Raw genomic sequence first — 15,935 nt, forward strand, 5'->3', positions numbered from 1 at the left:
CTATGCATACCAGTGCCCCAAGAAGCAGAATCCACCAGCCCAGCAAAACCAGAACAGCAATCAGAGGCCTGCTCGACCTCCTTTTTCTGGAAGGGTGAACCATGTGTCCACTAACATGGCTCAGGAAGCACCTGAGGTTATGATGAGTACGTTCAACATCAACTCCATCCCTGCTACAGTACTGTTTGATTCTGGTGCTTCACATTCTTTCATCTCCGAAGCATTTGTTAGAGTGCATAGCATCCCACTTTGTGCACTAAAAAACTCTATGCTAGTAAATTCACCGCGAGGTAACATGCCAGCTAATTAGTGGAGCCCCTCCACTAGTATATCCTTAAGGGGGGTAGATTTCAAGGTGAAACCTATTGTGCTAAGAACCATGGGAATTGACCTTATACTTGGAATGGATTGGATGAAGCAGCATGGGGTAGTAATTCAGTGTCAGGAGAAGTCTGTGGTGGTGACATCACCAGGTGGGGACAGAATAAGTGTGGATGTGGCAGTGCAACCTCAGCCAACTGCGACAGTGAATCACTTGAGTGATGCTAATCAAGAAGACCAGGTGGTGGATGAGTTCCCAGATGTGTTCCCGGACGAGTTGCCAGGTATGCCACCAGACCGAGACATTGAATTTCTTATTGAGCTTTTACCTGGAACTGCACCCATAGCAAAAAGACCATATAGAATGGGGGCAAATGAATTAGAGGAACTTAAGAAACAGCTTAAGGAATTATAAGAAAATGGGTTTATTCATCCTAGTTCTTCACCCTGGGGTGCACCGGTAATCTTTGTTGATAAGAAAGATGGCACTAGGAGAGATGTGTGTGGATTATCGGTCACTATTAAAAACAAGTACCCACTGCCTAGAATAGATGACTTATTTGACCAACTGAAAGGAGCATGTGTGTTCTCCAAAATTGACCTTCGATTTGGCTATCACCAGTTGAAAATCTGTGCAACTGACATACCTAAGACAGCTTTTACCACAAGGTATGGCTTGTATGAGTATACAGTCATGTCATTGGGCTGACCAATGCACCTGCATACTTCATGTATATGATGAACAAGGTGTTCATGGAGTATTTGGATAAGTTCGTGGTAGTATTCATTGATGATATATTAATCTTCTCCAAAACAAAAGAAGAACATGCTGAACATTTGAGACTGGTCTTGCAAAAGCTTAGAGAGAATAAATTGTATGCCAAGAAAAGCAAGTGTGAGTTTTGGTTGGATGAGGTCTCATTTTTGGGACATGTGGTCTCCAACAGTGGAATAGCCGTAGACCCGAGTAAAGTGCAGGATGTGCTAAATTGGAAGCCTCCAACCAATGCTAGTGAAATCCGTAGCTTTTTGGGACTAGCTGGTTATTATAGGAGATTTATTGAAGGATTCTCTAAGTTAGCAAAGCCCATGACAGCCCTACTAGAGAAGAGTGCCACATTTATTTGGTCAGATAAGTGCCAAGAGAATTTTGAGGAGCTAAAGAAACGGTTGACGACAGCCCCAGTGTTGACCTTACCGGATTTGAGTAAAACATTCTCTATTTATTGCGATGCATCTCGCCTAGGCCATGGATGTGTGCTTATGCAAGAAGGAAGAGTAGTGGCTTATGCATCCAGGCAGTTGAGAAAACATGAGCTAAACTATACTACTCATGATTTGGAGCTAGCTGCCATGGTTCATGCTCTAAAGATTTGGAGGCATTATTTAATTCGACACAAGTGTGATATTTATACGGACCACAAAAGTTTGAAGTATATTTTCACACAGTCAGATCTGAACCTAAGGCAACGCCGCTGGCTAGAATTAATAAAGGATTATGACCTGGAAGTGCATTACCATCTCGGGAAGGCAAACGTTGTTGCCGATGCACTTAGTCGAAAGAGCTATGCCAATGGGCAGGAATTGACCTTCATTCCCATAGAGTTGTTAGCTGAAATAGAACATCTCAATTTGGGTTTAGCGAACAACACTGTTGAATTGGAGTTAGAGCCCACCCTAGAGCAAGAAATCCACAAAAGTCAGTTGGAGGATGAGAAATTAAAAGAAATTTTAGAGAATGTAGTGCTTGGAAAGGCACCAGGTTTCAGGTTGGATGAAAATGGTACACTATGGTTTGGGAAGAGAATATGTGTGCCCGAAGTGAAATCCATCCTTGATGCAATCCTGCGTGAAGCACATGACTCTGCATATTCAATTCACCCCGGAAGCACCAAGATGTATCTAGATCTTAAAGAAAAATATTGGTGGTATGGATTAAAGAGAGATGTGGCAGAGTATGTAGCCATATGTGATACTTGTCAGAGGGTGAAAGCCGAGCACCAAAGACCTGCAGGGTTGTTGCAACCAATGCAAGTGCCTGAATGGAAATGGGAAGAAGTAGGTATGGATTTCATCACTGGATTGCCCCGCACTCAGCGTGGGTATGATTCAATTTGGATAATAGTGGATCGACTCACTAAAGTTGCCCACTTTTTGCCCGTTAAAACCAACTATGATGGTGCAAAGTTGGCGAAACTATATATGGATAGAATCGTGAGTCTGCACGGGGTTCTAAAGAAGATCGTATCTGATCGGGGTACACAGTTCACATCACAGTTTTGGCACAAAGTACATGAATCGTTGGGAACAAAGTTGAACTTTAGTTCTGCGTATCACCCCCAAACCGATGGGCAGACTGAAAGGGTGAATCAGATTTTAGAGGACATGTTGAGGGCATGTGCGTTACAGTATGGTACCAGTTGGGACACCAGTTTGCCATACGCCGAATTTTCATATAATAATAGTTACCAGAAAAGTCTCAATATGGCACCGTTTGAAGCATTGTATAGGCGGTAATGTAGAACACCTTTGTTTTGGAATCAAACTGGTGAGAGTCAAGTATTTGGACTTAATGTTCTTAGAGATGCAGAGGAACAAGTGCGGAAAATACGGGACAACTTGAGAGTAGCCCAGTCTCGACAAAAGAGTTATGTTGATACTAGAAGAAGAGATTTGGCATTTGAGATAGGCGACTATGTGTACTTGAAGGTGTCACCTATGAGAAGTGTCAGGAGATTTAATATGAAGGGTAAATTGGCACCAAGGTATGTGGGACCGTTTAGAATTCTTAGGAGACGTGGAGCAGTGGCCTATCAGTTAGAGTTGCCTGCGAGTATGTCGGGTATTCACGATGTGTTTCATGTGTCGCAACTGAAGAAATGCTTGTGAGTGCCTGAGGAACAAATTCCATTGGAAGAGCTCACTGTCGATGGAGATCTGACTTATGAGGAATATCCAATCAAGATCTTAGAAATAGCGGAAAGAGTCACCCGGAGTCGGGTTATAAAGATGTGCAAAGTGCAGTGGCACCGATATAAGGAAGAAGAAGCCATTTGGGAAAGAGAAGATGAGCTGAGACAATCTTATCCGTATCTCTTTGAGTAAGCACCGTCTCAATCTCGAGGACGAGATTATTTTTAAGGGGGTAGAATTGTAACACCCAAAAAAATTATTTCTTTAAAATAGATGAATTGAATTTAAATGAATTATTTTGTGAGCATTTTAATATAGGAAAAATAAATAAATTTAGGGAAATTAAAATTTGATATAAGTTTAGAATAACATTTTATGTTGCATTCATGCTGGCACATTTTCTTTTGTGATGTGTGGCTTTGAGCAAAGGAATTGAATTCAAATTTCAATTTGAAAAGAGTTTGAAAAAATTGTTTGCAAAAATAAAAAGGAAAAAGCTTTTCACTTCCCTCTTTATCTCTTTCGGCCTTTTGGCCCAGAAACTCCCCCCCCCCGCTCCCTTTCTTCTTGGCCAGGCCCAGCCAGCCGGCCGCTCCCCCCTTCCCCTCTCTCTTCCTCGCTGACAGGCCGGGCCCGCCTGTCAGCTTCGCCTTCTCCAACCGCCCGCCCCCGATTCCCCCCCTCTCTCTCAGTTCAAACCGTAGGGCGCCCCGCTCCCCCCACGATCTTCTCTCCTCTCCCTCGCGCTCGGATAAGAAGTGGGCAGAGCCGCGCGCCTCCTTCCCCTCCCCATTCCCCTCCTCTCCTCGCCTCCATTTCCACTGCTGCGCGCGTTGAGAACCACCGCCGAAGCCGCCGTGAACTGCTGCGCGGCGTCCCCGTGAAATTGGGCTGTCCCCGTCCCTTTCTTCGTCCCCGGTGAGCTCGCCAGCGCCTCCGCTCTCTCCCGCACTTCTCCCCTCGCGATTTGATGCGTCTTAGCGACGTAACCGTGTGCTCCGGCAGGTCGGCAATGGCGCCGCCGCGGACCGTGGTGCGCGAGCCCCTCCCCGGCCGCGCAAAGGGTGGAATCGAGTTCCCCTCGTCCTCCTCTTTCTCTGGGTGCTCGCGGATCAGGAAACCGTGGCCCGTAGCGCCCGAGTGACCTTCTCCGGCGAGCCTCGCCGCCGGCCATGGGGCGCCGCCACGTTTCCCCTGTTTTGGCTGCCGGCCTCCTCCTTCCCCTTTCCCTCTTCTAATCCTGGCCGTTGAATTCTAATCGGGCGGCCGAGAGCACACCGTACCCCTTCGGGGGTAGTTTTGTTAAAGAGACCCTCTTCTTTTCGCGATTTGGCCCGCCATCCTTAGCGCATTAGGTAGGTTACGCTTTGCCGCGTAGAAAGCGTATTTCCTCATCAAAATACGCTTTTAGGAAATTACAAAATTTCCACTGAGTTTGTTTTGGCCATAAAATATTCGTTCTAGCTCCGATTTGACCCGTTCGAATTGCGTTAGATTCGTGTTTAAATTCTCTACATGTTAGTACCACTGTTACTGCAGTATCCAGCTTTTTATTTTTAGGGTTAGGTTTAATTAATTAAATGCCTATAGGAAATCGTCGTAAATTCGTAATTTGGTCGTTTTAGCTCCGATTTTCGTGATCTTCGTATCTATGTGTTCATAGCGAAACGTAGGTTCTATTTTTAAATATTTTATTTCATTTTTGATCTGTTGGTATACTGTTCTAATTAAAGGCTTGTGTGCTTGTATGATTGAACCTGGATGCGTGTTGTTGTGTGGTGCCGATCGAGCGCAGACGGTGACGTGTCCGTGGGCGATCAGTTTTATTCCGAGGAACAGCAGGACCAGCAGCAGCTTCCCTTCACCGAAGGCAAGTATAACATGGGTTTCCCTTGTACATCTACTCACTTAATTAATTACGCATCTGCATGTGTCTAATTTTGATAACCCTAAGGACATCCTAGCTACCTGACTATATATTTATGACACCTATGGGTAGAATGCATGTGGGTAGCTTTGCTAGTGCTTTAATTAATTGAGACTTTACTATCACTCTGACTTTAATGAATATGATGACAAATGTTGGGAAAAGGGCTATGGTGCAATTGACTTCGGTCAGGTTGACCTAGACCCTCCGTAAGGACTTCTCTGTAACCGACTATCCGGGACATACAGTGCAACCGTGATGGTTATATGGCTCTAACTTTAGCTCAGTAGTAGGATCTCATCTAGCTGGTTAGAGGTTACCCTAAAGGGCGCAAGAGGGGCTTGCCACTTTGGGTATAGAACTGCTTCTGTTCCTATGTGTATAGCCGTGATGGAAATGTGGCATAGGAAAGGGGTCCTCTATATTTGCCAGCCGAGGAAACCTCACGGCCCTAACTGGTTTGACATGGCCTATGGAAGGCTTCATAGTGTTCCTTGCCCGCTCACCTTGGCAGTGTTAGTGGGTCTTGCAAACCCCGGGCATATGGGTAACACGACTTATGGGAAAAGTGCACACCTCTGCGCAGAGTTTGATCAAACTGGTATACTAGCCGTGCTCTCGGACATGAGCGGCCTTGGACCCTTACGGAATAGCTGGGTGTGGATGGTTATGGGGAAATGACTTATGAAAATCTGACACATTGATCGTGAAGATTAATGTGGTTTAACCGTGATGGTGATGGTATTAGCCGTGAAGGATAACGATATTATTATCATGTTCTCATTTGGGCTAATCAGGAACTTAAGCATAATTTATGATAAAATAGGATTAAAATATTGACTAATTAAAATGCTAACTGCAGTAGCCAGTGTCTGACCTTTTTGAGCCGCATAAAATCCTATGTTATGCTTGCGGAGTACGAGATGTACTCACGCTTGTCTCTATATTTCTTTTTGGATAAATTCCCGGATGGGTAACAGATGAAAGCTACTATGAAGAATTTCCGGAGGACTTCTAGGTTGGCGATCCACCAGTCCTGTGTTGGAGCTACCAAATCATAGCTAGTTATGAGTATTATTTCCGCTTGTTGCAGACTTTGATGTTCGTGGTTGTAATAATCGTTATGTAAGACACTTGTGATGATACTTTTGTAATTTGTCGACTTGTGTGCGTGACTATTCCTGGGGCGCACATGAGGTTTATTGTACTCAAATTATCCTTAAATTTGGGTGTGAGAATCACCCAAAGTATGCAGGTAGAGAATATGAGGAGTATGGCATAGAACGGTGTGAGGTCATCATCTATGTTGGAGTAGGTAAATATTTCCCCAACATAGGACCGTTGGTGGTTTCTACTATAGGGTGTTGGTTCGAGGACGTACACTTACGTACCGAGCTATTGCCTCCAAAGCTTTCAGGTACCTATCTATATATATATGCTAGAATTATGAGAGGCCAGTATATGTTGTACACCCACGAGATTTTTTCCCTTTAACAAGAGATAGTCTTGTGTGGGTAGCCCGAATGAGGACCCTCAAAGTCCTTAAATTATATGAAAGTGACCCAACTACTGCGTTCATGTCTACCTACTTGCTTTCTCTAGATAAACAATATGATAGGCAGGCCAACCATTTGATGAAGTGCATTCATAGGGCAAAGGAGGCCGAGAACCAAATAAGAAACTTGCAAGTGCAGCTTGTAGAGGCTAAGGCATAAGCAGATAGAGCGGACAAGAGCCGTGAGGCTACAACAATTGAAGCCTTCAAGCAGGCCGAAGACCACCACACTCAACAATTTAAGAATATCTTCCTTATCACCGGGGCCAAGATCGAGAAGGACCTTCATTCTAGAAGGGAGTTGAGAGAATGCCTAAAACTAGATGGAATCCCAGGGAAGATTGTGGACACGCCGCCTGCGCCTCGACCAAGCGAGGCCTCCCCTGGAATTTCTGAGACAGTGTCAGTCAATAGAGAAGAGATTCTCTCGCTGACTCAATCACCACCAGGAGATGGCATCCGGAAGATTTCTCAAGCTACAAAGAAGAATGCTCTAAGTGGCCGCATGGATCACTCACTACTGAAATCGCATGCTTTGCCTAGTGTCCAGGGCACTCGGCAAATGGCAAAAAAACACTCGGCAAACAGTTTGCTGAGTGCCACACTCGGCAAAACGGAGACAGCAAAAAATAATGGCAAAGCAGGCTTTGCCGAGTGTCTTTTTTCGGGCACTCGGCAAAGCCTTTGCCGAGTGCCCGTTTGACACTCGGCAAACAAAAGTAGCCGTCACGGCCAACCTGACGAAAGATCACGGTTTGCCCAGTGTCTACAGCCAAACATTCGGCAAAGACATTTTTTTTAAAAAAATAATTTTTTGGTTTGCTGAGTGTCTTTCTTGGGACACTAGGCAAAGTACCAAGTTTGCCTAGTGTCTTGGACACGACACTCGCCAAAGCCATCAAGTTTGTCTAGTGTCCTAGCCTGGACACTCGGCAAAGCCATCAGGTTTGCCTAGTGTCCTGGCCTGGACACTCTGGCAAACCACATTTTCCCAGGTGTCCAGTGCAACCCTTTGCCGAGTGTTATGGCCAAAACACTCGGCAAAGAGTGCATGTGCCGAGCGCAACACTCGGCAAAGTGACCAAAAATATTTTTTTTATTCATTTTTATCCGTTCCATCTAGACAAATAAAAAATATGCATAGCAGACATCACTGACATGATATATATATCACAGACATCACATACATATCACAAACATCATATAAGTCATAGTATATCACAATAAGTTCACAAGTAATCCCAGTGCTCCATCATTGACCATAAGAAGTGCAAATAAAAGTACCATTAACAACTACAAGTATCATCACGGACAATGAGACTGATTTGGTGAAGGATTTGTAGCATGAGGCACTTCATTCGATCCGCCGATTGATTCTGTAGAAAGGAGAAGGGATTACATATGTGAGACAAGATAAGGCCCTGTTTGAAACAAAGGAATGCAAAACAAAGGGATGAAAGAAAACACAGCAATATAAAAGGAATGGAGGTGTAAAACAGAGGATTGGAAACACACAGGAATTTAGAAACGAGTGTTTGGAACACAGGAATACTAATAGCATCAAAGACTATTTGTTTGTGCTAAACACAATTATTTAGATTAAGTATGAGCTAATTACTTCTTTACAAAACAACATATAACAGTTTAAAAAAATTGAAATGTCTTGGACGAGCCCATATGGTGGTGCATGCAGGTAGGGATCAGGAAGTAGCACATGCTGTGCATGCAGGTAAGAAGGGAGTATGCAGATTAGTAGCTTGTGCAGTTGTGCTAGTTTGGAAACTTAAAACTTGGGTGTGTCTATTTTCGTTACTGGTTGGTCGTGCTGGTAACGCCAACGTTGTCTGTCCTTTTTTTTCATTTTATGTCTGTTACTTATACTTTGTCTAGTGTCAGTAAGAAACACTAGGCAAAATGTAACTTTGCCGAGTGTCTAACAAGACACTCAGCAAACCCTAACGGCGGTTGGGCGTGCATGCTAGAACGGAACATTTGTCGAGTGTCTAGCTTTGCCTAGTGCTGAACGCTAGGCAAAGAGCTAGTTTGCCGAGTGTCATAGTTTGCCTAGTGTCTGGCACTAGGCAGACCGTCGAATTGCCGTGTGTTTGTTTTTGCCGAGGATGACACTCGGCAAACCACTCCTTTGCCGAGTGTCCGATATAAAACACTAGGCAAAGAATATAACACTCGGCATAGATCGTGTCTCCGGTAGTGACTATAGGTGACTATAGGTACATGGTCCCCCAAGGTTTGATCTATCAAAGCAGATCACCTGCACGAAGGACACAGTGGCTAGTATGGATTAGAAGAACATTATGCTACTCTATCCATTATTCCTATAATATAAATTTACTAGTTTACCTTTACTTAAATAATAAAAATGATAAAAAATACTGATAATGGTCCCACATCTTTGGTACTGACCCCACCTATTTGATACCTTTTGGTACCTTAATTTTTAGCAGCTAGATTTCTCCTCACCAACTATCACACTACACCACCACCTTTAAACAACGATGGACACTTTGCTAGCCTCGTTATTAGAGTTTCTATCTCTTGGGTCATACTGGGATTTTATGTTTGCTGGGCCCAAAAACATCGCGCCAATGCAAAATTTATTTAGCAACCGATGTTCCGACTCTGTTAATGATATATAGTGACATACCGATCAACGCAAAAGTGAAATATTTTTAGCAATGGATAATTCATCGTAGTATTGGATTTTACCAATGGACAAATTGAGGATAATCTTTAGCAACGGACCATTCAATGCTAATTCTTATCTGTAGCAACAGACATCAGATGCTATTTTAGTGTTGTGATGTAGTGTATCCGCATTTTTTTTCCAACCATAACAAATCTGTAATAATAATAACTATGACAACAATAATATAGTAAGTAGGATATATAGAGATAGGAATTTCAATTTCATCATTCTCAAAAGGATAGTGGTAGAATTTTTTTATTTGCCAATTTCGAATAGATACAAGTAATGTTTTATCTTACTCAACGACACTGATGCATAAGTGGGACATACAATAGCTCGTAACAGTCTTTCACCGAATTTCATCTACAACAAATGTAAAAATCACAAATCACTCAGAATCATTTGGATCTATTAAGAAGTCATGAGAATTTTACTACATTTTACGCGAAATTATTCATTCATACTACTATATATATATATGTACATATTCTATTTCTCGGCTTGATCATTCCATCATCTTAACATCATTATGATGTCATCAGCTGTGCCGGCCCAGGCAGGCACCTTCTCTACCAGGATCAGGAATTCAGGATACATCACAATGCCCATGAAGTCGTTGAGAGGTAGCCGTCAGCACCCACTTCATCACTTTCGGCGAAGTGTCTCGCAGCTCAGCTTCTTCACTCGTTTCTGTGCCTGGCGATGATGCTCTAGCCTGCAGAGACTCGTTCGTATATATATTCTCCTCACTATTAGTTTGTACCCAAGTGCAGGTTTGGTTGAATAAATTGACACAAGCAAGAGGCCAAAGCAGCTTACAGAGAACGAAGCTATAGCTAGCTGAAATGGAGGCTAGGAGCTTACTGGTGGTGATCGTCGTTGGGTGCTGTGCCTGCTGGGGTTGCCGCGCGCAGATCCCGATCCCGGCAAGGATGGACGGGTTCGTGTACGGCGGGAAGCCGCCGCCGGCGTGGGGCGAGACGGTGGTGGTAGAGGCGTTCTTGGACCCCGTGTGCCCCGACAGCCGCGACGCGTGGCCGGCGCTGAAGAAGGTCGTCGACCACTATAGCAACCGTGTGTCCGTCGTCGCTCACCTCTTCCCGCTGCCGTGAGTGATGCAACTTCATTCATGTCGATCGTCGTTGCTGTCCCATCTCTTTTCCTTTCGTTTCTTGAAATTAATTTATTCATTCACAAGACTATGTAGGTATTGTTTGATGTTTTGTGTACTGTTAAATTAATTAACAGAGCTACTTTACTTTCAGATAGTGCGCAGAGAGTTAGCCTTAGTTCCGAAACATATCACTGCCATGTGTAAAGCAGTTGGCAAAGCCTTTGCCACCTGTTTTAGGGCCTTTGCCGACTACTTTTGGCAGTCAGCAAAGAACAGAATTCCAGTAGTGTGACCACTATACTACTCATGAGATTGTTGCACTATTTAGGTTTGTTTGCATGCATGACGGTTATATATGTTTTTTTTTTCAATCACGGTGCAGATCGATAGAGGACGCATATATACCTACACACTCTACACTCACATCTATACACATATACACATAGAATTTGCTGAGAAGTACTTGTATATCATATTCTTGTGCTTTTATGTTTTGTCTATGCATGCATACTTAGAAAACGGAAAAATTATTTCATTTTTTGTAAAGTTAACAAATATGTAGTTCATCCATATAAGTACTCACATGCAAAAGTTAGGATTCAAACCTCTTTCTGAAAAATTCATACAAAAATGATGAATTCCGCTTGTACGTGCACTACAAGAAAAAAAATCTAGATTTTTGTCTCGTGAATTTTGTCAGGTCCGTTTGGTACCTTTAATTATTCCAGCTATGCCCAGCCTGCACCTGCGGCATGTTTGGTTGTGTTGCCACTTGTGACTTTGCCAAGCTATAGCGCCATTGTTTTCAATTTGCCGACCTTGCCGCTTGCTTTATCTAGCAAATTAATTAACTATGGCAGCGTGTGCACCAACAAGATAGTACAATTGTGATATTGTAATCTGAGAGTTGTTGTGTTCGTTGCGGCTCGTCACGCTCGATCTTTCCATACGGGGGCAATTTTGCTGTTGAAGGCGAGCGGAATCGACTCTCTCTCTCGGAACTCAGAAGCATTCTGTTTTTTCTCGATGCGCCCATATAGCCCCTAAAAGCAAGATTTTTTTAATCGCTTCCAAACTCCTAGTATAGTCTAGCCTAGCGACTAGCGAGGCAAAGGTTTTGTTTAAAAAACTAAAAGCAGTCTCGCTAAGGATTCAAACGGACATATCGTTTTCATATCAAAATATTCAAAAACTATTTTGCATATCAACATTTCTGTGAGTTCACATATAGACGTACCAAGTTTCCAAAAATTTCAAGTTATAGAAATACCTTTTTCAATTAGTTATTAATTTTCTTATTTCAACTGACGATATACATGGTTTTCAACATATATTTTCCATAGAAAATGTAATGATCAATTATATTTGTCGGAGAAGGGCTCATCTTCTGCATGAAAATTACACCTGAAGTACTGGACCTTGACAGTAAATAGTTTTTAGACTACTTAGTTTGGGAACATAAGATTTATATATGTTTGAAGATTTCTTGGTTCTTGATATCATGTATGCTATTACATTAAAAAATATGTCATTTTTGTTTGATCATAAGTTAATTTTTTCTTTCTGAATTTCTTAAATTTAGCATCTACAATACTCCCATATAATAATGCACTATCAAGACATATTTTATATATAGTAGACTTGATAAAAATATTTTTACTGGTTAAAATTCAAGAACTTTACTTAAGAAAATTGAAATGATCTTTTTTTTATACAGGAGAAAAATAGTAATTAATAAAATAGAAAAACTCAGAAACAATATAAAGTCAATGCTGTCAAGTAATTATGTTTGAAAGCCTGAAAGAGAGTACTTTTAACATCATATGGAGACATTCATTATGGATAAACATTGTGACTTATCTTTTGTAGCCATTTGTCTTGCTCATGTCTGCTTTCTTGATTCCATCCAATCAACAAAGCATAGGCAGACGATGTCAGTTTCTCTATGGAACTAAAAGACCTATTTGCCCTCAGTCTGCTGACCCTTGAATTGTCTTGTACATCTAGACTCCCAGCAGTCTCTGTCCCCGTAGACTGACTTGGTTGTATATACCTTATTTTTTAAATATAAATTGATTGGAATACGATTTTGAAAAAGCTGCTGTGAGTTCTAGACTTTAGAAATTAAAACTGTATTATCTATATTTTTTTTAGCCGACTCTTCTCTATATATTAATTATAAAGGTAAAATTGAAAAAATATACAGATATACAACACATATACACAACACCAATTCAGGTACTGACAACCACCAAACGAACCTAGTAGCTTTTCACTGCAAAGACAAGGGTCACTCGACACGCTGCAACAGACGACAGGACAAGGAAGTTCTCCAAAGAGATATTTGCTGGTAAAGAAGACACATGCACCTATTCGGCTGTTGCTACCTAAAAATCCATAAAAAAAGGTAAAGAAAAAGTATGTGATCCATCTAATTTATCAAACAACAAATAAGTTTCTTTTTTGACGCCTATCAAACAGTAAAGTTAGGAAGTGGGACTTGCTGATAAGAAATTGAAAAATAGACGTCCACAATATAATGTGCTTTTGGGCTTCTTGGTATGAGTCACTTCACAAGGCCCAATGTGGCCCAGTCACTATTATAGGCACAAAGAAAATGCGAGAGTAAGTGATCTTGCTTTTGTGAACAGACCAGTACTTTATTTAAAAAAAAACAAAGAGAAAGCATCCTTCACCTAACAAGAGATTCCATGATTTGTTTATTTAATTACTTTCATTTCCAGGCCACCATAAATTATAATCGTACCAACTAATAATCGCTACTTTTTTCACATTTACATTTGAAATCCAAACAGAATACAATTATATACAATATACACTACCACAAAAAGCATATGACTCAGACTCTTATAATTTTTAATCGATTAATGATTGGTTCTGCCTGTGCTGTAAGATAGGTGGGCCCATGGCCAATAATCGCCACTGCAAATGGTGATTTTCTGCTTAAGTACCTGCATGTAAAAATGCATATTAACAGCAGCTCCTTAAGAAAACCACGGCTATAAATTCATTTCTAGTTATGATTCTCTTAAGCAGCCGCCTAATGTATAAATCCAATCTAGATAAAATTAATAACTTTTTTCACATGAAACCGGATGAAGACAGACTTATATCAAAATTGTAGAGTTGAACAAAATATTACATAGACATTCTTAGATATATTTTTGAATTAAAAAATACAATTTTAGGAATTGATTTTTAGAGGGGGTTACTTAAAAAACTGCCACTGAAAATGGTCTACAAAATGTTGAGAAGTAATGGTTCTCATGTTGCTAGAAAAGAAAATATGTAGTGAAATAGTAAAAATTCCTCATGTAAAGGAGGGAGGTTATGGTTTTATGGATTCGAAACCTCAAAAACAAACGAGTATATATTTGCATGATTTGTGACGCACAAGCGTGACCACTAAGTTCTTTAATTTGGTGGCATGGCATGGGCGCAAAAAAAGTTATTTTCCCTATTTTTTCACGCTAGTTTTGAAATCGAATTCCACTAATGGTTTTGCATTACACTAGCAGATGATTGGACAGCTATAGTAAAAATCGATTTGGACTACTAGTATAAATTGTTTTTCCAACGAGATTTGAAGTGCTGGGAAACAAATAGCACAATTATAAGTAGCACAAACATACATTAGAAGAGCATAAATAATGCGAAATACTATAATAGATGTTGATTGCGTTCAAAATTTGAATGCTGAGCTTTGCGAAAACACTAAAAATTGACTCTGTGAAATGTGCAGTTACCACAGCTATGCCTTCATTGCGTGCCAGTCAATTCATGCGGTGAACAAGCTAAATCCGTCGTTCGTGTACCCTCTGCTCGAGAAATTCTTCAAGGACCAGGTTCTGTCTCTATAGTCGTTGATGCATGAACACATAATAACTTCTACTCCCCTATTGCAAATAATTGATTATTTTATTTTTTCTAGATATATAGTTTTTTTATTATATATCTATAATATAACGTACTCAATCTATCTCAAAGTATAAGACGTTCGACTTTTTGTAACACAAAGTTTGACTATTCGTTTTATTCATAAAATTTCAGTTTTTTGTCGTGGCTTGGTTTATTAATAAAAGTTCTATAAGAATGACTTAAATTTGACTCTGTTTGCACAAATTTTTGAATAAGACGAGTGATCAAACTTGAGATAAAAAAATCAAACATTTTATAATTTGGGATGGATGGAGTAGATATATAGATATATCATGTGCATAGCAAAAGCTATAATCATATAAAGGGGAAAATGTATAATTTGGAACGAAATAACTCTATACTGAACACATATACTGAAATATATTTTAGTTAAGTGTGGACCTTAAACATCGATGTGTTGTTTTCAATCCGGAACATATATAATGAAATTTGTTTAAAATTTCTGCAGTATTCTTAATCCTTCACAATCCTTGGTGAAATAACAATTGCATCTCATAAAATCGAGTTCCCAAAATCAATTTGCAGGAAGGTTACTATAATCGGCCAACCTACGGAAAATCAAGAGCTACAGTAGTTGACGAAATAACCAAGAACCTTGTTGCGCCCATCATCGGTGAAACTAATTTGGCGGCATACAAAGCAGGTTTCAATGATTCACAATCTGATATGGCCACAAGGATATCTTTCAAGGTGAGAAAAACGACTTCCATGCATCGCTGTGGTAGATAGTAAAAATATTCTTATTTGTTTATACTTTTGCAGAGCATCAAAAAACAAATAAGCCCACGTTGATTTATCTTGGTGTAATGTTTTTCTCTCTTTTTTTCATGTATGTAGAACGGCTGTGCACGAGGTGTGACTGGGACACCCTACTTCTTTGTGAATGGCATACCAATCAACGATTCCGGTTCTCCTCTAGAATACAAGTACTGGATATCTATCCTGGATCCCTTGGTTGGAAAGATGTAATGTAACGCAGCTGCTAGTTTGTTCATCAATAAAGTCCTAGTGGAAGTAAATAGAAGCTGAATGAGTGATGAGCAAATACTAATATTAGCTTCATCATTTTGAGTATAAGATATGGATGAAAAAAAAAACAGTGATATATGTGTATAAGCAGCAGTTAATTGTTTCAGGCAGCATATATCAGACACAACTCCCTCAGATTCCAATTATGGTTCTATTGACACTCAAATTGGACTCAAGCCAATTTAAATAGGCCCATGATAGTTTTGTCCCAATCTAAGAAAAACTTCATAAAGCAACATAATAATAGTACCACATTGGTTTTTCTATAGGATAAGATCACCCTATCCCTTATAAAATAAGGGGTACATGACCGATTGAGTTCCCAACTATCCAATCGTCAAAAACACAAAACCATCTATTCTCTTACCCTAATTTCTTCTTCTCAACCCCCAGCAAGTTTCTCCATGAG

The 15,935-nt window shown here is 40.7% G+C and overlaps 1 protein-coding gene across 1 annotated transcript; it reads left to right on the forward strand.

Annotated features, from left to right (window-relative positions):
- Nucleotides 10,062-15,669, forward strand: LOC8085745. The gene is made up of 4 exons (XM_002446145.2): nt 10,062-10,531; nt 14,301-14,403; nt 15,023-15,187; nt 15,335-15,669. Exons 1-4 carry the CDS (start codon nt 10,269-10,271, stop codon nt 15,464-15,466), a joined length of 663 nt encoding a protein of 220 aa, XP_002446190.1. The 5' UTR covers nt 10,062-10,268; the 3' UTR covers nt 15,467-15,669.

Source organism: Sorghum bicolor, chromosome 6 (assembly GCF_000003195.3).
Source record: "Sorghum bicolor cultivar BTx623 chromosome 6, Sorghum_bicolor_NCBIv3, whole genome shotgun sequence".
NCBI lineage: Eukaryota > Viridiplantae > Streptophyta > Magnoliopsida > Poales > Poaceae > Sorghum > Sorghum bicolor.